The following is a 22,208-nucleotide window of genomic DNA, read 5'->3' as shown; positions in this document are numbered from 1 at the left end:
TACACAGTAAGATAAAGTAAGAGTTTATACGTGGCAAAAAAGTAAGTATTAAGAATGGCTGACTAACAGGTTAATATGACGAGCTATCCAAGAGAATTAAGTCAACTGATAACACTGAATAGCTAGCTCACCTTTTAAATTAAAAAACAAACTTCACTATTTTCTAGCTCTTTCCTAACTCATCTCTTTTGGAAGAAAACGGAAAATAAGAAACAGGTGAGGGGAGAACAAAGACATTTTTTGCTGTTTGCCATAGTACATATAAACTTGCCTGCATACATAGCCCTCATGTAGGAGTGAGGAATAATAATTTTCCTTTTTTAAAAAACTTAATTAAAAATATATTAGTAACTACAATAATTGCAGGACATAGTTAAGCCTTTTTAAAAAACAATGCCAGCCACTTTCTCACTATTTACTATTGTCCCCAAATACTGGAAGTTTCTTAATGTTTCTGATAAGAGAATTTTGCCTGAGCTCAGTAGTGCACTAGAGAGAAGCCCTAGATTACATGCCTTTTTCCACTGCCTAGTCATATAGATCAGTACACATAATTAGTCTCAACTGGAGAACAGGCAGGACTAGGCACAAAGAACAGATTCAAATTCATGGACCCAGTACCCTCATATTAAGCAGCACTTGGCAAGCTGATCTTTAGTTCAGGGGTTCTTTGCATATGTGGTAATATCAGGTATATTCTACCATATGCTCATTAGGTAATCATGTTACAAAATAGTATTGAGTAGATCCTAGTATTACATGGCGGCGGGGTATATGTTTATAAGACAAAGAGAAATACTTCCAATTTTAATATTTTATCTCTGGATTCTAGAATTATATGTGATTTTGTTTTCTATATTTTCCAATTTTATACAGCATCATGTATAAGAATATACATGTAATAAGAATGTTCATAAGATGGAGATTCAAACTATTTCAAAAAGATACTTGCACCCCAGTGTTCACAGTAGCATTATTTATAACAGCTAATACATGGAAACAACTTAAATGTCCAGACAGATGATTGGATAAAGAAGTTTTGGTGTATACACCCCCCGCCCCCAGAATACGACTCAGCCATAACAAAGAACAAAATAATGCCATTTGTAGCAACATGGATGGGCCTATAAATTATCATACTAAGTGAAGTAAGCCAGAAAGAGAAAGAAAAATACCATGTGTTATCACTTATATGTGTAATCTTTAATAAAAAATGATAAATGAATTTATTTACAAAGCAGAAACAGACTCATAGACATAGAAAATAAACTTATGGTTACAGGTAGTGAGGGAAGAAAGTAAGGAGGGATAAAATGGGAGTTGGGAATCAGCAGATACAAACTACTACATATTTGGGATTCACAGATATTACTATATATAAAATAAACAACAAGGTCCTACTGTATAGCACAGGGAACTATATTCAATAGCTTATAATAGCCTATGATAAAAAAATAGGAAAGGAAATATATATATTCATATTTATATGTAAAACTGAGTCACTACGTTGTACACCAGAAACACAACATTGTAAATCAACTATACTTCAATTTAAAAAAGAAAAGAAAAAGAAAAATGTAAAAATAGAAAAAAGAAGTAAATTTAAAAAAAAGCAAAAACAAACAAGATGGAAATTCAACATATGAAAAAAGAGCTTTATACTGTATTTACAAATTTACGAAGTTACACAGAAACAGATGGAGAAGGAAAGGAGGAATGAGACAAGAAAGAAGTCAGCTGGATAATTCCCACCTCTATTCTTCTTAAAGCTCAGGATTTTATTTATTAAAACAAGGTTCAGATAAAAAAAATGAATGAATAGTGCAAAAACAAGGTTGAAAATGTTCAAGACACATTTATTACAAAAACTTAATCCATTTTGGTTGTCATTTGGTCTCATATTTAAGAACAATGTTAATACTATTAAATCAAATGATTATTACAACCAGCTATTTTAGTCTCCTCAAAAGAAAAAAGGAAACTGGAAACTTTGGAAGATTAATAGGATCTGTTATCTAAACAGCCTGCAAACTGAAGGCACCTCAAGTGTCTAAAGTAAATGACCAATAACCTCAGATTACAAATAACCATACACGTTAAAGTATTTGGAATTCTGTTAAAAATTATTCTCAAAATTTAAGGTATCTGTAAATTGAGACAGTATCTGTCAAAGAACCTGCCCTGAAACAAGATAACTATTTCAAAATAAAAACTCAATTTCAAAGGATCACCTGTAAAAATGAACAACTTCTGCTCTACCCAAAATAGGACTTGGGTTTAATTTGACTTTCTCTGATAAATAAGGGGAAAATTGGTTCTGCTTTGTTCACAATAGGCAGTGCTGAGAACAAACAATACAAATCCACTTTAAGAATCTGGCAAACACTACCTGTACTGAATAAACCTTCACAATCCTAAAAAGAACTAAGTTATTCCTTATTAGTCAACAATAGAATGTTATTTAAAAATTACAATCTTTCAATATACTGAAGTCTGGGGGGAAAAAAAGAGCAGTCAGATCTTTCTTTTATCAATGAAGAAAGCTAAGCTAGAATGTTTACAGGGACTTTCAAAAAGCAACAGTTGACAGTTCCCTCTTCTGTAAGTGGAAAAAATAGACTACTTGAGAGGGTGGTAAGTATGAGCATTTATTTAGGGCTTCCGCATACTCAAGAACTGACATCAATCCCATTGTCTCACTTCCCTGTGTGTCCTTCAGGACATACCCTTGTCCTTCATTTCTTTCTTTCCTTCCCTTCTGAAAGTTCTCCTTAATTAGAAATATTATAGATTTGGAAGAGTAGGGTGAGGAATATGTAGTTGCACAGGGGAAGCACAGGCTTAGAACCAAGAGATCTTATAATTCATCTTCCTAAACCTCTTTCCATTACAGACAGGGAAACTGAGACCCAGAGATGTGAAATCTTTTGCTCATTGTTATGCACACCTCTACCATAGCAGATTCTAAAGACTTTCCGTATGTCCTTTTCAATTATAAAATGCAAGAGTCTGTATTTATAAGAATAACTAAGATTCAATGAATTTTCTTTGGAATTAGAAAAAGTTGATATATTGATTCTTATTTGAAATGTCTGTGAGATTGCCTTAAAGGGTTGGGGTTTTTTTGTTTTTGTTTTTTTAAAGATTAGGGCTACCTCATCAATTCTATGAGAAGACTCTACTGTGGTCAATCTTTACGTCATGTTTTTTCTGGGGTTATATACAAGGTTACTGATCTGGTTAAGAAGTAGAAAGGAACCAAGAAACACCTTCAGGGAAATAAATGAATTAATAAATAAGTATTTAATTTTCCAAATGTTCACCAAACTTTCAGACATTGATAAAAATAGATCAGAAGAAGGACCTAGGAGTTCTCCACTCTTTCTTAATTTTTAGGCTATCAAAATTAAATACTGTAAACACCTAAAACTGAAAAATATTTTAAAATAGAGAAGATATAGTTTGCACATACTTTTCATGAATCTTCAAGACTCGGTGAACTATAGGAATCTCTCTTCCTTCTATCCTAAAAACAACAATTTCTCCCACTCGTATGGGATCTTCAACTCGATTTGTTAGAAAGAGAAGATCTCCTCTATGAAATGCAGGTTCCATGCTGCCACTGGGAGGGAAAGAATATAACAGTAAAAGAAAGTCTGAGATTAAATTTACTTTCAAAGTTAGATATTCAACAAAACAATTCAAAGTATCACCTTTGGAATATACTTAACACCTTAACAAACATATCAACATCATCAAGTACAAAAATGTGTACTGTCCTCCATATATGGTTTCCTTAGACTAATTAGTTATACTAAAGATTTCCTTTAGTTAACAGCCTTCATTAACTAGTTCCATTTCAAGCATTACTATTCAAAGGAGCTTAAATTTTGAAAAGGGCAAGGTTAGTAATTCCTTAACCTTTTAAAATTTCAAATGACAAACAGAATATAAAAGAATGAACTTTATAATCACTGCCCTTCTTCTCACTTTATTTGAAAACACTAAAGCTATTTAAATATTCAAATAACAACTGGATCATCTTCTGCCATTTATAAAGATACAGACCAAGATGACCTTATGGTTTCAACCCAACAAGAAGGAAAAACAACTTATCAAGTCAAAGAACAGTCAGCTACAGAGATAATGCTTGTGTCCTCAATTTATTTATTTAAAAAAGAGAAACAAGAAAGAAAACCAAAGGCAAAAGCAGAGATTTTTGCCTAAGAATTTCAGAAGCAAGGAAAGAATTCAATTCCATGGTAATTAGTGATGACAAACTTCTAGGTGTCTTCTCACCTTCACGTGTTCTTCCCTATACCAAGTTCTTCAAAAATCCTAAGATATATGCACTAATGAAACTTGTCTTTCTAAGGAGTAGCCCATTTGTACTATTTTCAGAAACTCAAGCTCCAGTTTTTAATAACAACAAATTTAGTAAGAAAAGAAATGGATAAACAAAGAATAAAATTCAATACAGGAACAAGGACAAAGTCCAAACACTTCTGCTTGAAGACTCTGGTCCCTCTACATACATAAGGGAATATATAGCAGTGGTACCCAAACTTGGCTGCACAGAAGAATCACCTAGGAAACTTAAAAATCTCTGTGCCCAGGTCATATCTCAAACCACTTAAATCAGAATGTTTGGAGATGGGAAGCAGGCAACAGTATTTTGTAAAAATCCCAGGTGATTCTAATATATAGCAAAATCTGGGAACCACTAGAAATATGGATTTTCAGTACATGTTTATTCTTAAAACTTTTGTTAAGGTTCCCCATCGGGCAATGAGTTCTCTTCCTCAGAAGCTGTTCAGAAGACAGAACGTGTTTGTTGAAAATATTATACAAGGCATTATAGACATGAAATTTTCAAGTTTTTATTTTGGTTGATTTTTTTAAATCAGTGACATCCTTTGCTCAAATAAAACCTTGCTTGAAAATTATATAAATAAAATAGATAAAAGCTGAATTGTTCTAGTTGATGACGCATCTTTATTGAGCACTTATTATATGCAAAGTGCTAATTCTACGTGTTTTTTTTAAACAATCTTTAGAACAACTCTATAATGTAGATATTATTATTACCCCAACTTTATAGACAAAGAGACTGAGGCTTAGAAAGGCCTAGAGTCATAAATCAAAAAAATGATAAAGGTGCTATCTGAACCAAGGGAGTCCACTCTCACTGTGTTAAACTGCCTCTGAGACACTCCAGAATTTTAAGCAGGGAGCATCATCATCATATTTACATTTAGAAGATATCACTTCGGAAGCTATAGAGTACATAGAAGACATTCAAATATTTATTGAATTGATGAGTAAAGTGGAAAAAAGTGAGAAGGCAGACTGGAAACCAGCTGTCCAGGCTATTACTTTATAAATGAATACTTAGCAACTATTAAAAGTATTATGGGGAGGTGGGTATAGCTCAGTAGTAGAGCACATGCTTAGCATACATGAAAACCTGGGTTCAATCCCAGTACTTCCATTAAAAAAAAATGTTATTAAAAACATGGGAACAGGACAATAAGAGGAAAAGATAGAGAAAAGAACACACAGAACTACCTCAATTATGTAAGAATATACATGAAAAAAAAGACCAAAATGTTAACAGTGAATATTCCAGAACTATGGGTGAATTTGTTTCAACTAGTTTTTTTGTTTTCAACATTTCATAGAATGAAAATATATTAACTTTTTTCCACTTATGAAAGAATTTTTTTTTTAAGGTCGCTACAACAGCCAAGGCAGGAAATAATGAAGACTTGAAACAGAACAACAGTAGGGAGGACAGTAATAAAAGGGTGGAACAGAAAGAGGGAAAATAAAGAATTTGATGGCCAATTGGATACGACACACGGGAGGATCAAGAATGACTCTGAGGTTTTTAACATTGGCAACTGAACAGATGGCCGTGACAGTCACAGAAATACAAGGAAGAAGAACAGGTCTGTGGGAAAAGGAGATGAATTTCACTTTTATCAGGAGGAGTTTCAAGTGCCTGGTCAACATCCAGATACAGATGTTAGCGCAGGATGAAAACAAGAGCGTGGATTCAGGGAATAAAGTCAGATGAGAAAAAAAAAAGATTTAAGAATTCAGGTATGCTGGGATTTCAAAATGTAGAATAGATAAACAAGATTATACTGTATAAACAGGGAAATATATACAAGATCTTGTGGTAGCTCACAGCAAAAAAAAAAAAAAATGACATTGAATATATGTATGTTCATGTATAACTGAAAAATTGTGCTCTACACCAGAATTTGACACAACATTGTAAAATGACTATTACTCAATAAAAGAATGTTAAAAAAAAAACGAATTCAGATATGGATGGCAATTAAAAAACAGATAAAAGCATGTGGTAAGAGGATCATTAGAGAAAAAAGTAGGGGCAACTTGTTAAAAATTAAATAAATTACTAGTAAACTTATTACTATTATCTGATTAAGCTATACTTTTAAATTTAACACATCAATCATTCTCAATTTTATAAGAAGTTATATATAAATTAAACCGACTTCAGCTTTATAAAGGGGACAAAACTAGTTCTGAATGTTCCCTGAAACTTCAGTTAATAAAATAATAAGAACGTATTTGTCTTTTCCCCTAGTGGCTTCACAAAAGTACCAAAAGTGGATTCCTAGTTGGCCTGAGTCCTCTGGGGCATATTTGGTTCCAGGTTTGAACCTGGAAGTTTCAAGGTTGAAGTTTCATAAAAATCACATATATATTACCCAATCACATAAATTACTTTCTCTAATGACTGTTCCTTCCAGTCTTGACCAGATTCTTTTCTAATATGATCTGTTCTCTTTTCATTTCTTTTCTTTATTCCACTTTGGCAATCAGAAAAGTTCAGTATACAAATAACCTAGCTACTTAGTAACCTAGTTACTACGTAACTTATCCGAACACACCTTTTTAGTCCCAACTGATATTTTCAGGACCACCAAAGTGCTAAGCAGGTCCTTGGTCTCATCCTCTACTCACTCCACCATTCCCAGTTTAAAGGTCACTAGACTGTCCATAAACATAACCACTGAAGGGAGCTCAATCTGAAATAATCCCAGAAAAATCTCCAAAAGAAGCCTCCCTGGGCCTCCTCTCTACACCCTTTCACCACAGTGCCAATTACTGTGGCTTCTCCTTCTGTTAGTGTTGAACACATCGCAAACTGAAGCTCTCCACTGAATTCAAGACTGTCTGGGAACTTAGGGCCACATCACTGTAGAACTGGAAAGATACCTGATATCATCTACGTCTAGCCTTTCTTTTGCAGATGAGGAAACTATGATTCAGTGAATAAGTGACTTGCCCAAAGTGGCAGTTAGACAATGAAAGAGCTAGAGACCCAAGTCTATATACTACCATAGTAGTACAATAAATGCTTTCCCAGCTAATAAAATCCAGACATTTCACTGGATCTCTAAAATTACAGATGCATCTGATTACTAATAAAGGCCAGCCTAAGATACGAGTAAGAGTCTGAGTAGGGCAGGAGTAAGACCCTGGAGACCCAGTGCTTCCAACCACTTGTTGCTGGAAGTGCATCCTAGTATGACAAGAAAGAGTCAAATTCATCTTGTTAAGGTACTACTATCTAGGCTCTAGATAATGCTAATGATTCAATTTATTTTATATTTATACTCCACTATCTCCAGCAAAGACTTGAGATAGATTACATAATTAAGCCCCAAATAAGATAGATCTATAATGATTCAATTAAATAACCAAGTGGTAATTCTCCAAAAATGAGCTGCTAAAGTAGGTTTTTTCATGACTAAGAGTATGAATATAAGTACAGAGAAGGAAGACAGTAGAGAAAAAGTCAGTACCATTTGTCACTTTAAGAGACAGCATTAATATATTCAAAATTCCTGACGTCTACTTGAAGTGATATTTAAAGGTCAGCAGGAAACATGGAAATAATTAGTGATGCTTCTGTACTGACACTGAGAACACGCTGGAGAAAAACTCTTAGTTTGTGGAGATGATACATAAGCTAGTAAATTAACAACTAAATATCAGCCCTGATAAATCAAAGTAAAGAATGTAGAAGACAGAAGAATTACAGGAAAATAAAGTCACTGAAACACTTAAAGAGATGTGCCAAAAACAAAGCTCATACAGCAAACATTTCATAGAAAGGCCATGTGCCCTTTGGGGTCTGAATGAAAAGCACCTAACAAGATTGAGAATTTCTCACAACTGAGAAATAGTAACTAATTTCCTTCCAGGCCCTCTTTTGGGAAAGAGTAGTTTCTAAAGAAATGATATATCAGTTATTCAATATCTCAATTTCTCCTAAGTAATGCCATGCATTCCATGACTTGAAAAGAAAAATTAGTTGTTACCTGAGCACCACTACAATTGGACTTTCACTTCCAGTTATGACCATTAACCCCTTCCAGATCATCAGTGCCGAGGAAACAATCATTCCAAAATTTAGGACTTGATAATAGAGCTGTAACAACAAGAGAAGAGATCAGATCCATAATTATCCCCACCCTGGAAAGCAACTGACAGTAGTATCCTCTTAAAAGTTTCAAGTAGGACTATTAAGGCAGCTTTAAACATTCTTTAAAATACTGTAATAATTATACCATCAGTATCCCAGAACAGTCCCCCTTCTCTCATCCAAAGTACTATGCTCTGTTTTGTTTGCTAAAACACACTACACTTATATAATAATATTATTTTCAGAATTTTTCACATAAATTATTTCATTTGGCTTCACAACCATTCAGCTTAAATTCAGTCACATCCACGATATATGTAATCTATCTCCGCTAACAGTAATATACCTCTGCTTCTCAACTCCTCTAGTTCTTACTTTTCTACAATACTTATCCCTTGATAGTCATGGGTATTCAAAGACATTTAACTCCTCCTCTCATTTTAAACTTGAGGAAATAGTCTCAAAGAGAGGAAATGGCTTCACCAAAGTCACACAGCTTTTCAGTCACATAGTTAGGACTTGATGGCCAGCCTCTGTCTTACTAAATTTCCACTGCTTTTACGATTAATCATAAAATTCTATAATTTGAATTCTATAATTTGAATAATCGTAAAATTCTATAATTTGAATTATAATTTCTATAATACCAGAAAGGTATTTCATATTTCTGCAGCAAAACTAAAAATTCACACTGAAATAAATAAAAACTAAAAATTGCTACTGTTAACCAGTTCAAACCTGTTTTGCTGAGAAAAATCTTTCCATTTTCAGAAGGGCACAGATGTAGCATTGTCAGAACAGGTATGGGATAGCTAATGAAATAACTGTTCTTTAAAAGAAAAATAAAAGACTTAAAAATTCTGATTTTCTTCTTTTCTGTGTCTCTGCAACAAGGTCACCATAATTACCCTTCTCTTTTTCTTCAGACATGTAATACTACTTTTCACTATTGAATCATTGTTGTGAAATATATCTAATCACCAAGATCATCTTCATCATTCTTACTAGAGAAAGAGGTTACAAGTCCCTCACTGTATATAACTGGTATGTTCCTTAAGAGGTGCCTGTTTGCATACTGCTAATTCAGTCTCTGCGAGCCAAAACCTACACAGAAGCACACTATTTGCTGAAACAAATACTCTAGCTGAGTAAATCTGAAAATGTCATATTCCTCTTTTTCTCCCCTTTTTCTGCCAAAATCTTTATTCAAAAGACAAACATATTGCCTCCCTAGCCCCTGCTTTCTTCACTACTATATCTGAATATTAATGAACGTACAGAAAAAAGTGCTTTTTCTGGTACTGGCAAAAATAAGGTGGCAGCTATCTAACCTCATAGCATTTGACCACATCAAGCTACTTATTAATAAGACATCATGACATATGTGGAGTAGCAACCACAGAACTGAATAGCCTCATTATTTTTTCTAAGAAGGGACTAGAGCATTATGTTCCTCAGTGCTCTACAATTGCTCCAACTTACAGACTAGAGAGTTTCCAGGCCACAGGGCTAAAGGGAAATGATGCCAGACCCTAGAAGTCTCTGTGACTTGAGGATAAAGATCTGGGAGTTTGGGGAGGTGAAAGCAGTTTAGAGTATAGGGCAGTACAGAAATGAGAACTATACAAAGATCTACAGACAGTATCTCCACAAGTCTTCAGCTGAGTGATGGTCAGCAATGATCAGTACATTCATTTGAAGGAAGTATAAAGAATGGAAAAAAATACCTAAAAGGAGCAGATGGAATAATTCTCAAAGCTCATATGGGGCAAGAGTAATTTGTTTTGACCAGCCAGAGTGGAAATCCTCAAAACACACAGGCTTTGGATAGAGTACTCAAAAGTTACTGTTTAGCTGTGGTGCAAATTTAGCCTTAGACTGAAGGCTGCACTGGACTTAACAAAGCCTTTTTAAAGAGCCTTGAAAGGATTAAATTGTTTCTAAGTAACACGACTGTATCCCAGAATAAAGTTCAAGAATACTTACGCAAATACAAAAATATCCAGCACCTAAAAAGGTAATACAAAATTTGGCAACAAATAAAAAATTACCACATATACCAAAAAGCAAAAAACTATGCCCCAAAATGAGGAGAAAACCCAGTACATAGAAACAGACCAGAAATGACAGAGATGATAGGATGAGTAGACAAAGACACTAAAACAGTATGTTAAAGATGTTAGGGAAAGATTGAGCACATTAAATAGAGACTTAGATGACAGAAAATATATCCAAGACCTAAATCAAACCTCTAGAGATGAAAAATAAAATGTCTGAAATGAAAACCACACAGGATGGAATAATAGCAGATTAGACACCACAGAAGAAAAGACTAGTGTACCTAAAGTCACAGAAAAAAAAAAAACTACTTCAATGAAAAAGTAATTTTAAAAAAGGACTAAGTAAAAGGGAATGGAGCAACAGTGAGCTGAAGAACATCATCAAACAGCCTAACATACATGTAATTGGATTCAAGAGGAAGGGAAAGACAAAAAAACTTGAAAGAAAAAATAATGGCCAAAAATTTTTCAAATCTGATGAAAACTATAAACCTATGTATCTAAGAAGTATAACAAACTTTAAGCAGAAGAAACTTGAAGAAATTACCCCAAAATATAATCATCAAACTGCTTAAAATCAACAATAAAGATAAGAGAAAATTGTAAAAGCAGCCAGATAAAAAAAGACATTATGTAAAAAGGAACAAATACACTAGCAGACTTCTCTTTGAAAACACAAGCCAGAAGACACTGGAGTAACATTTTGAAAGTACTAAAAGAAAAACTATCAACCTAAAATTCTACACCCCGAGAAATTTTTTCAAAAATGAAGGCAAAATAAAACCTTTTCAAACACACAAAAACAACATAATTCATCATGAGCAGACTTACACTACAAAAAAAAAAAAAAAAAAAGCTTTAAAAAAGTCCTTCAGGCAAAAGGAAAATATCAAATAAAATCTGGACCTACACCAAAGAATGAAGACCACTGGAAATAGTATGTGTCAGTAAATATAAAATATATTTTCTCTTATTAAGAAGTTTTAAAGATAATTGACTAAAGCAAGAATAACAATAAGGTATTGTGGTAACATGCTTAGAAGTACTATGCTTAAATCGTAGATACTGTCCAATTGGATTTTAAAAATACCCAGTTACACGTTGTCTACAAAAAATGCACTTTAAATATAGACACAAATATTATAATAGTAAAAAGATAGAAAAACACATCATGCTAACAGTAATCAAAAGAAAATTGAAGATAAAAAAAGAAAGAAGGAAAGAAAGAGTGGCTACATTAATATTACACAAAGTAGATTTCACAGAAATAATATTCAAGGAGATGAGAGTCATTTCATAATGGTAAAGAGGTGAGTTCATTATGAGGAGATAATACTAAATGTTTATGCAACTAATAACTTCAAAATATAGGAAGCAAATACTGACAGAAATGCAAGGAGGAACAGACAAATCCACAGTTATAGTCAGAAATTTCAATACCTCTCTCTCAATAACAGATACAGCAAGACCAAAAAAAAAAAAAGGGCAAAGCAAAGATCTAAACGTTACCAATCTGACCTTACTGATATTTACAGAACATGCTGCCCAACAACAGCATTTACACATTCCTTTTAAGCACACACAGAACGTTTATCAAATAGACTATATTCAAGAACACAAGTCTCAATAGAAAAGAATTTGAATTATGCAAAGTGTATTCTCCAAACACAATGGAATGAAAACATAAATCAGTAACAGAAAGATACCTGAAAAATCCCCCAAATGTTTGGAAATCAAGTAATACACTTCAAAATTACCAATGGTAAAAGAAGAAATCAAAAGAGAATGAAAACAACATATCAAAATTTGTAGGATGTACCTAAAGTAGTACATAGAGGGAATTTTATAGTAGTAAAGAAAGGCCTGTATTAAGAAAAACAGAAAGATCTCAAATTATGTGTTGTTCCTGTTTATACTCAGTTCAAAATATTTTGTAATTTCCCTTGTGATTCTCCTTTGACCCATGGGTCATTTCCAAATATTTGTGGATTTCCCAAATTAAGCTTCCACCTTTAATCCTAGGAAAATCAAACGAAACTTGAAGTAACTCCCAGAAAAGAAATATTAAAAATAGGATCAGAAATAAATGAAACAGAAGACAAGAAACAAAAAAAGAAATACAATCAAACCAAAAGTTGATTCTTGAGAAGATCTATTAGCTAGACTAATCTGGAAAAAAGAAAGAATATATGAATTACTGATATCAGGAAAGCACGAGAGACGTGACATCACTAGAGTAATACATATTAATTTGTATTAATATATGAATATCAAAAGGATAATAAGCAAGTACTGTGAACACCTTTACACCAATATATTACCAATTCCTTGAAATACACAGGCTACAGAAGCTCACTGAAAAAGAAACAGATAACCTGAACAGACCAATATCTATTAAAGAAACCGAATTTATGGTTTAAAAACCTCCCCACAAAGAAAAACTACAGACTCAGACGGTAATCACTGATGAATTCTATTAAGCATTTAAGGAAAAAATCATAAGAATTCTATGCCAACTCTTCCAGAAGACTGCAGGAAAGGGAATATGCCCCAGCTCACTCTTTGAGGCCAGCATTTCTGATACCCAAACCAGACAGAGATGTTACAAGAAAACCACAAAATGGAATCAAGGACATAGATCTAAAAATCATTTGCAACATTTTAGCAAACAATCAGACCCAACAATATATACATTATGACCAAGCAGGATTTACCTCAGGACAAAAAGTTAGACTTCAATATCATCTCAATAGTGGATAGAATGAAACAGAAAATCAGCAAGGATATAAAAAACTTGAATACTGCAACCAACTAAACGTCTATAATATCTATAGAACACTCCGTTCAACACAGCAGAACACACATTCTCTTCAAACACACGAGACATTCTCCATCTGGTTCCTGCTACCACTAAGAAACTTAAAGCCTAGTGGTCCTCCTTGGATTTTGGAGGCAATATATACCACATTTGAGTGTACTACTCCAACCTATTTACCTAGCAAACCAATCCTGATCCAGTTTTTAGTAGGGCTCCACTAAAAGTCCAAGCTCCCATGCAAGCTCTTCTATCGCTTGGGCCCTAAGACCCAGAAGATCTCATGGTAACTGAAATATCTGTGACAGACAGAGAGCTTCTGGCAGTCCTCTACAGGTGAACGACAGCACAGATCTCCAGATCTGGGGGTAAAGTTATGCTGTACTTTGGAGAACTATTCTCTTTTTCAGTAACAGTTTCTAGCTTGCTGCTGAATTCTAGTACAGACTAAACACTTGACCATGATCACCAAGTTACCATATAACCTGAACGTCCCAGCATGAACTGGATGCTGCCAGATCCACCAAGCCATAAAGCTAGACATTCACAGCAGTACTCCATCAAGTGGAAGTGGTATATACAAGACTGGGCTTAAGCAGGTCCTGAATACACAAGAAAGTTGTACGAGAAAGAGACTCAGATACTCATGGTTCCTTCTCATGCTACATTGCTTCTTCTCTCTCAGCTTATACCTCTCGCCTCACAGGGAGTTCCCTATGACCAGACGACTAAGGAAGACGTTAGACCTGGTGTTTAGATGATGGTTCTACATGAACTATCTAGTACCAACTGAAAGTAGACAGTTATGACATTACATCCCCATTCAGGGCTGACCATAAAGGATTATGGTGAAGGGAAATCCTCCCAATGGGCAGAATTTTGAGTGATAGAATGATCGCTTTTCCTGGAAGAGGAGATAGCCACAGGTGTGAATTTACACTAATTCAAGACTGACTTGCAATTTGGCTAGATGGCCAGGGACTCAAAAGGGACATCACTGGAAAGTTAGAGACAAGAGGTCTGGGGAAGAGGTATGTGGATTGAGCTTTCCAAGTAGGTGCACAGAATGTGAAGATATTTGTGTCCCACCAAAAAATTACCTCAACAGAAGAGTATCTTTAATAATCAGGTGGATAAAATTACCTGTTTTGTGGATGTCAGGCAGCCTCTTTCCCCAGTCACCCCTGTTTTACCCAATGGACTCATGATCAAAGTGGCTGTAGCAGTGAAGATGAAGGTTAGCAACATGGCCTTTCACTCACCAAGGTTGGTTCTAGCCAATGATGAGTGCCTAGACTGCCAACTGCAAAGAACAACAATGCCACGATTTCTGATTCTGGCTCACTTCCACCATGGAAGGGGCAGCTAGACTCTGGATGTGGATCTGTCTTCCTTGTCCTCAGTATTTCTGACAAAACCGCCATCCATAAACTTACAGAATGTCTTATTCCTCAACATGGTATTCTATAACTAACACTGCTTCTGACCAGGGAACTTATTTTATGGGTAATTAAAGCACAGCAGTGGGCACATGGTCGTGCAACTCATTGGTCTTACTGTGCCCCCCATCATCTTAAGTGGCTGGCCTGAAAGAATAGTGGAACAGTAAGCCATTTATCAATTCCTTGTCTCTCAGCTCCAAATCCATCTTCTTTGTGCTACTAGGTTAAGCCCTATAAGCAAATTATCCTTTTCCAACTGGCTCAATGATGTTAGGCTTTATTAATAAATGCACTGAAGGACTACTGCAAGGTGACAAGAGGGAAGAAATGGCTTCTCTTCCCACGGAGTGTTTTTATTTCACATGGCAGCTAGTGGATCCATGTATAGGAGATCTGGTATGCACACCTCACAGACCATCACTGACTGGCTCCCGCCCACACACACTGGCAAATTTCTCAGCCTCCCAGCAGGCCATTTCCATGAACCAGCTCCAGCTCTCTGCTATGGCGAATGTCACTGCCATGACAGGATGCATGTCCCTGTGGCAGCCACACCCTCCCCAAAGAGGTCTGAATCAAGGTGTTTTGGTAGTTCTTTCCCTGTTCACTCCCTTATCCAATAGGGTAATAACTGTTTTCTGCATGTGCTACTTCTGAATCCCTTAAGAGTCCTCTTTAACTTGTTTTAGTAGTTAAGCATTTTTTAACAGTTAAAAATTCTTTGTATTTAATTTTTCCCTGTTCAATTACTGGTGTGGTTTCTATATTCTGAGTAATACAAATGGTCTTCTGAGGACAGCTATAGTACCAGCTAGTCACCAGGAACACTTTGCTGGGCTAGGATAACATCTAATGTTCTCCAGTGTATGATGTATGCTCCGAACCAGAACCAAATTCTTCTGTAAGTAGGATTCACTAGCCCAGAATTAAATGGTGGGAATGGGAGTGACTCTTCTATTATCCCTAATAGCCTGCTAGTGAAATTTCTGCTTCCTAGCCTCACAACTTTGGGTTCTGCTGGTTTAGAGGTTTTTATTCCCAAAGGAGATATCCTTCCACCAGGGGACACAATGGTTCCATTAATCTGTAAGTTGAGTCTGCCACCTGGCCACTTTGGGCTACTCATGCCAATGAACCAAAATGCAAAGAATGAGGGCTATCTGCTGGCAAAGGGGATTGCCCCTGACCACCAGAGGAAAATAGAAGTTTGTTACTATGTAATGAGGGAAGTGAGTATGACAGGAATATAGAGAATCCTCTGAGGCCTTTCTTAGTACTCCCGCCTCCTACGATAAAAGTTAGTGAAAACTACAACAATCCAGTTCAGACAGGACTCCTCATGACATTAACCCTTTAGTAATGAAGGTTTGGGTCACTCCACAAGGCAAGAAACTATGACCAACTTATGTTCTTGCTGAGAGCAAAAGGAATATGGAATGGTTAAGAAGAAAGAATACAGCTAAGCCCATGTGACCAATTACAGAAACAAAGGATAGCTGCATATTAGACAGAAGTATAATTTTGTTTTTATCTTTATTCAAAAAGTTAAATATGATTAAGAGGTGTGAATAAATGCCAAACTGACAGAGTAGACTACAATAGTATTGAAAATTACAGAAGTTTTGCCAAATTGGGGAAGCTAGAACTAGGTTTCCCCAAATCTCCCTCCCTGTATGGTTCTGGATTAGATTTGGCAAAAGAGAGAAATCTGTCCAAGACCTAGAAGGTGAAAGAGAAGCAGCTGCTATTATGCTGAAGGTCACTGTGGTTAGAGATGGTAAGAAACAGACATTAAAGGCCTGGAAGAATCCAATTTGTCCTTGCTCTTCCCTGCTCCACAATCAGAAACTAGCTGCAGAGGCAACAGCCTTCCACAGACTTCATCTACTCTCCTTTGATGTGGTCTCACTCCATCAGCCAGATGTGGAATCTAGCCCCCAATTCCACAGATTTGTCTATACACAGATCTGGTGGGCAATATTTCTCTGATTCTTCATCTCTTAGCTTTAGACTTTTACTTATTCAGCTTCTTCTACAATTGTATAAAATTTCATTCCTATAATAAATCCCTTAATTCCATAATATTCATAGTGGTTCTGCCTCCCAGACTAAACTCTAAGCAATAAACCATATTCTTCAGACAAAACATTCTGTCCCTTTAAACATCTGTGTTTGGATACTCTATCTCATCTCCTTCCTTGAAGTCAGAAAAGACAACTCTTTGAAGAAGACTTACGGTCATAATTTCTGGCTATATCTCAGTAGGGTTTGCCTTTATTGTTGGAGGCTTGTGCCATCTGGCATGGGAATAAATAATCATGCTTGTCTGTATGTCCATGGAGAGAATATTACGGGGGAAAAAACATGAAGTATATAGGAACCATTGCAAGTAAATGCCTAATCCTTACTATGGCACTGTATTCTAGATTCGTTCAGTGTTACAAAGGATAAAGAATGATTTCTGGAAGCTCAAGAACATACCCATGGATAGTAAGTGCAGTTGATGATATAATTTTACTTGCTAACTCCTTCCGTATATAATGGAGATTGATGCTCCTACATTGAAACTTAGCAATTCACTACTGAACATTGATTCCCTGCCAGTGATAAAGATTTTCCTGATCCTAAACAGGAGCAGATTAGTTTTCAATAATCAAAAAAAGTAATGGATCTATGCTCTGTGTCGTACACACCTCTTATTCACCGCACACTTACTCACATTAGGCTCAAGTCTAAGAAAAATCTCCCAGGTTTCCGTGTGCTTCACTAGAGGACCAATTCATTTAAAAAAAAAAAAAAGTTACCAAAGATATCCAGAATTCAATAAATATCACTAGAATAGCCATTAGGAGTTAAGTGATCCTAAGAGACAGGAAGATGTAAAATGAATGAAGGAATGTGCCAAGTCCTAAGGTCTTCAGGTTTAGGCAGGATGATACATAGTTGATTAAAATCCAAAGAAATGCAAAATTCAATCAAGCAATGCAAGAAGCCTAACAAGGAGGTAATAAGCAAGTTCTGTGAAAGTCAGATTAGTCCCATCAGGGCTCAAACATGGATCTAGTCACACGCTGGCCAATATCCTCTGGTCATAAGAATTCTGAGCAAGCAGAGAATTATATGCAAAAAATAATACAAAAATTATATAACTTGACATACTTATTTAGTGAGTGAGTATCTTTTGACCCCAGGAAAATTTATAATTTAGAACAGAAATACTTAAAGGGAATTATGTTTAGTGTTAATATTTTTATGTTAAGGACTCCATGCATATTTGGTCTTTTAAGTTTTGTAAAATGTAAGAGAATTCGGCTTATTAAAGTAACAGGTCAGGTTTGTAATTCCAATTTTAACTGTATAATAAATTGTTGTAGATTTATTATTTTAATCAGAAAGCTTACTATTTCATTATATTCAAATGTTGAAACATTTGAGAGAAGCTAAGCTCCAGACTTACAAAAATAATATAAGCATGTAGTGATGTTTACTGAATAATATACATTCTTAAAAAGGAAATTATTTAAATTTATAAATTAAAGTTAATGTTTTTAAGATGCCTGTTTGTTATTTAGCCTAAATATCCAAAGGACCATAAAAGTGATTGTTAAAATTTGCTAGACTTTAAATAGGATTAAGATTTGTAAACTGATTCTAAAAATTTTTTAAATTTTAGCTTTTACAAATTAAAAAAAGTTTTAATATAAGATAATTCAAATAGACTTTTTTGCATACAAAGGCCACCTCAATGGGCATCAAGAAATTAACCTACAACCAGAGGTGTGCTGGAGCTAATTTGCTGAATTTTTAGGAATCTTGCAAGCCAGATGATAAACAGTATTATTAAAAATTAATACAATTAAGTTTTATTAAAAACAAAGGTAATATGTATACTAAATTCATCAGTTCTTAATTATTTTACTACATTTTACTATTATCTGTATTCTTGAGATTATTTTAAAAATTTTATCTATAAGGTGGACGTTACAGTTGCATGCTACCACATTTCTTCCCAATTCCATATTCAGTGATATCATGGTAGTAGCTTGAAATCAGCCATGTTGGAACTATTCACACCATAGAAATAGGCAAACTACAAATCAGGGCTTCATGGATTAAGATAAGCCTCAGGAAAACTGTGATCTGATACTCCAGTAAAAGAGCCACTCTCCAAAGGGGAGAAGACAAATAAAATGGTATATAACAGCTAAAAGGACTTTAGAGATCACCTAATAGTCTAGGGCAGTCCACAAAGAATATAAGGCAAGATCTGAAGACAGTTAAGTGCACAGTTTGAATAGAACAATGTTCATACACACAGTGACATGAAATAGGCAGGAAAAGTAAACTGGGACAAGACTGAAACAGTGAGAAATGGCAAACTGTAAAATGACTGGGACTTACTGCAAATGCTATTCTAAGGGGTTTGGGCTTTAACCTATGGGAACTACAGAAGGTTTGAGGGCAGGAGAGAAGACATTAATTTGGCAACAGTGTATTGGATGCTGTGAAGGTAGTGAAACATTTTAACTTTGAAAATTGTGAAGTAGACCAAAAAAATTACATATAATAAACAAAAGTCTTGAATAAGGTGTTAAAAATCAATTAAATCTCAAAGCTCAAAAGAATACACGCTCTGTGATTCCATTTGTAGAAAATGCAACTCCCCCCACCAAAAAAAGTACGCAAACCCATCTATACTGACAAAAAAGCAAATCAGTGGTTGCCAAGCGCTAGAGAGATGAACTACAGAGGTACACAAGGGATCTCGTGGGTGATAGGAATGCTCTGTATCTTGATTGTAATGTGCATATATAACTGTAGAAACTTATCAAATGATACACTTTAAATGGATGGAATTTATTGTACCAAAGTATTCCTCTATGAACCTGATAAGAAAAAAAAATTACAACTCAAACAAATGGATCAGATGTTTGATGATATATATTTAAGCATAAATGGAAAAGTTACCCAAATGACAGCAATTTTAGAGGAATAAAATCAAACTTCCAGTTTCCCTCTTTTCATCTGATTTCACACAGTCACTATCAATTTTTTTCCCCAGATATTATGTGCAGGTAAAACCTTATTTCATAACTTACTCTCACCCCATCCCCATGCTATCCAATCCTTCCCATCCTCTCCTAACAACCCCTGGGAGGTTGCTCGTTTTCTTCATCTGTATAATGGGCATAACATTATCTACCTCACAGGTATATAAAGCAATTCACACATAACAAAAGCTCAAAAGAGCTCTTAGTACTTTTCTACACATTTATGCTCCTTGAAGGCAGAGTCTGTCTTATTTATCTCTGCATCTCTCTCATTGTACCTACCACCGGGTACAATAAATACTAGGCCCAAAATAAGAATTTCTTCAGAGAAATGTCTGTGGCACCTAGAAATTCAGATATGGATGAAAATAACACTATACAAGTGAGAACCTGAAATGTTATAAAGACATAAAAGGTTTGTGCAACTTGAAAAGAATGATCAATTCTGACTGAAAGAATTAGGAAACATGTCTAAGAAGAGGTGACAATGAGCTAACTAAGGTCTGAAGTAAGGTAAGAGGAGGCTGCATATCTTTTCCCCTAAGTGGTATTCATAAACAGTGCAAAATACAAGTCCAAGAGAAATCTTTAACAGTGACATCAGGATAATTCTTAACAGCGAAACACTGTAAAAAGGTCTGAGGCAAGCAAAACTAGGTGAGAAGACAAAAAGGAGCAATTTTTTCCAATCACTAAATAATTACAATATTCCCAGTACCATTCGGACTATGATCTATAAGTTCAAGACAGAGTAAGGTTTAAGGACAAAAATCAGGAGATCTAAATTTCAAGATCCCTGTACCACTAATATTGGGGGATATACCCGAGGATTCTGAGGGCTGCCACCAATTAATGCTGAGTGGACTCAAGGGTAAGAGGAGTAACTGTTACAACTCTGAACTCAGGGGTGGTTCAAGAAAGTCAGTGCAGCCCGCTAGGGCCCAGCTGTACTAGAAGGGTTGCAACGGGCTGAAAGCAGGAAAACGGCTTTTGTGGGGCCGACAACAGCCTTCCCGAGCATCCCAGAAGCCGGAGTAGAAGTGAACTGCTAAACCTAGTGGCCGGAATCCACTGGAAGTCGCCGCGACTGGAGAAACCGTGAGTACGCTGCCTAATCAAATCTAAAACAATAAGCAACCCCAACTCCCACTTAGAAAGCGCCCTACGTTTTCCACTTGCTCCCCAGCGTCGTTGGAGGAAATGGAACGTGAGGACTAGGCTTCCCGCTCCGCCCCCAGAAGGCCCGGTAACAGCTAGGGGCTAAAAATAGGAGGTGGATAAAGCTATCTCTGGCCACAGACTCCACAAAGAGATGAACTAATCCAGGCGCCAGAACCGCTCCGGCCCTCGCACTGGGGCCCAAAGGTCCGCGGGGCACCGCAGTGGCAGCGTCGAAGGGACAAGGGGGAACAGTGGGCGGCCAACCTCACCTGCCGCTTGTTCATCCGCCGCACATCGTCCAAAAAATCTAGAGACAGCATGGCGGGCTCGGCGAGGAGTCACGGGCAGAAGAGACGGCGCGATGTGACCCGCCAGAGGAACGGCTGCCGCACGGGCCGAGCTCACACTGGACAGGACCCCGCGGCGCCCGCACTTCCGCTTCCGGGGCGGAACCGGCGCGGCCCCGCCCCTTCCCTGCGGAGAGCAGACAAAAGGCCTCGGGACCGTCCTAGTCCAGCCGCTTGGCCTGGCCTCGCTGTAAGAGGGCTCTTGTACCCCAAACTTTGTTTGCTGAGAACCGACCTGAGCCCACCTCCTGCGCTCAGCCCCGCGGCCCCACACGGAGGCGGCCCCTCAGGGTAAGGTAGGAGGCCGCCCTCTACCCTCCAGAAGGCAGGCCCTGGTGCACACCTGGCCAATAGGAAGCCGAGTCTCCAGGTCTGAGGGCAGAAGCGGCCCCTGAGTGGCCGGCGTGTTCAAGTCCGGCCGCGGTTCTGGGTGTGGCACTGTATGTGTCGCCCGGCCTTGCCTCCTCTGGTGGGGCGTGTCTTCTTAGCTACGGGAAATGTGGTTGAGGAGTTTCAGTAAGTGCTGTTGGGTAAGGGCGGAGGATGTGAGAGACTTTCAAAGCACTGCCTGAACCTTTCACGAGTTTAAGAAAGTCTTGGTTGGAGAGAAAACAACCCACTAGGATTAGAAAACAACCAAACCATGCAGCAGTGTGATGAGACCACCAGTGGTGCGGTTTGTCAGGTAGTCCCCTCCTTCCCGAATTTGACCTCGGTAACAGGATCTGACTGTCTCCTTGACAAAAACCTGATTTTATCTCCGGCACCACAATGTGACCCTATTATCGCTGACTTCTGTCTCTATACAGACTTACCTCCTTGACTTACCTCCCCAAAACCCCTCATAATTTGAAAATACCGTAAG

At 36.6% G+C, this 22,208-nt stretch overlaps 1 protein-coding gene across 3 annotated transcripts in view; it reads right to left on the bottom strand.

Annotated features, from left to right (window-relative positions):
• SEC11A (SEC11 homolog A, signal peptidase complex subunit) overlaps nt 1-21,831 on the bottom strand; it is a 31,093-nt gene extending 9,262 nt beyond the window's left edge. The window contains exons 1-4 of one of the 3 annotated variants that reach the window (XM_014565941.2): nt 21,687-21,808; nt 21,266-21,470; nt 8,364-8,473; nt 3,473-3,622 (exon numbers count right to left, since the gene is read on the bottom strand). In XM_014565941.2, coding sequence (XP_014421427.1) covers nt 3,473-3,622; nt 8,364-8,473; nt 21,266-21,316 — 311 coding nt within the window. In that variant the 5' untranslated portion in view covers nt 21,317-21,470; nt 21,687-21,808. Of the gene's footprint in view, nt 1-3,472; nt 3,623-8,363; nt 8,474-21,265; nt 21,664-21,686 lie in introns of those variants that run through there. The other 2 variants (XM_014565942.2, XM_006192606.3) reach the window with 2 other exon arrangements.
• Nucleotides 21,832-22,208: the final 377 nt, after the last annotated feature.

Source organism: Camelus ferus, chromosome 27, assembly GCF_009834535.1.
Source record: "Camelus ferus isolate YT-003-E chromosome 27, BCGSAC_Cfer_1.0, whole genome shotgun sequence".
Lineage (NCBI taxonomy): Eukaryota > Metazoa > Chordata > Mammalia > Artiodactyla > Camelidae > Camelus > Camelus ferus.
Note: the sequence above shows the minus strand (reverse complement) of the source record. Positions and strands in the feature narration are given on the sequence as shown.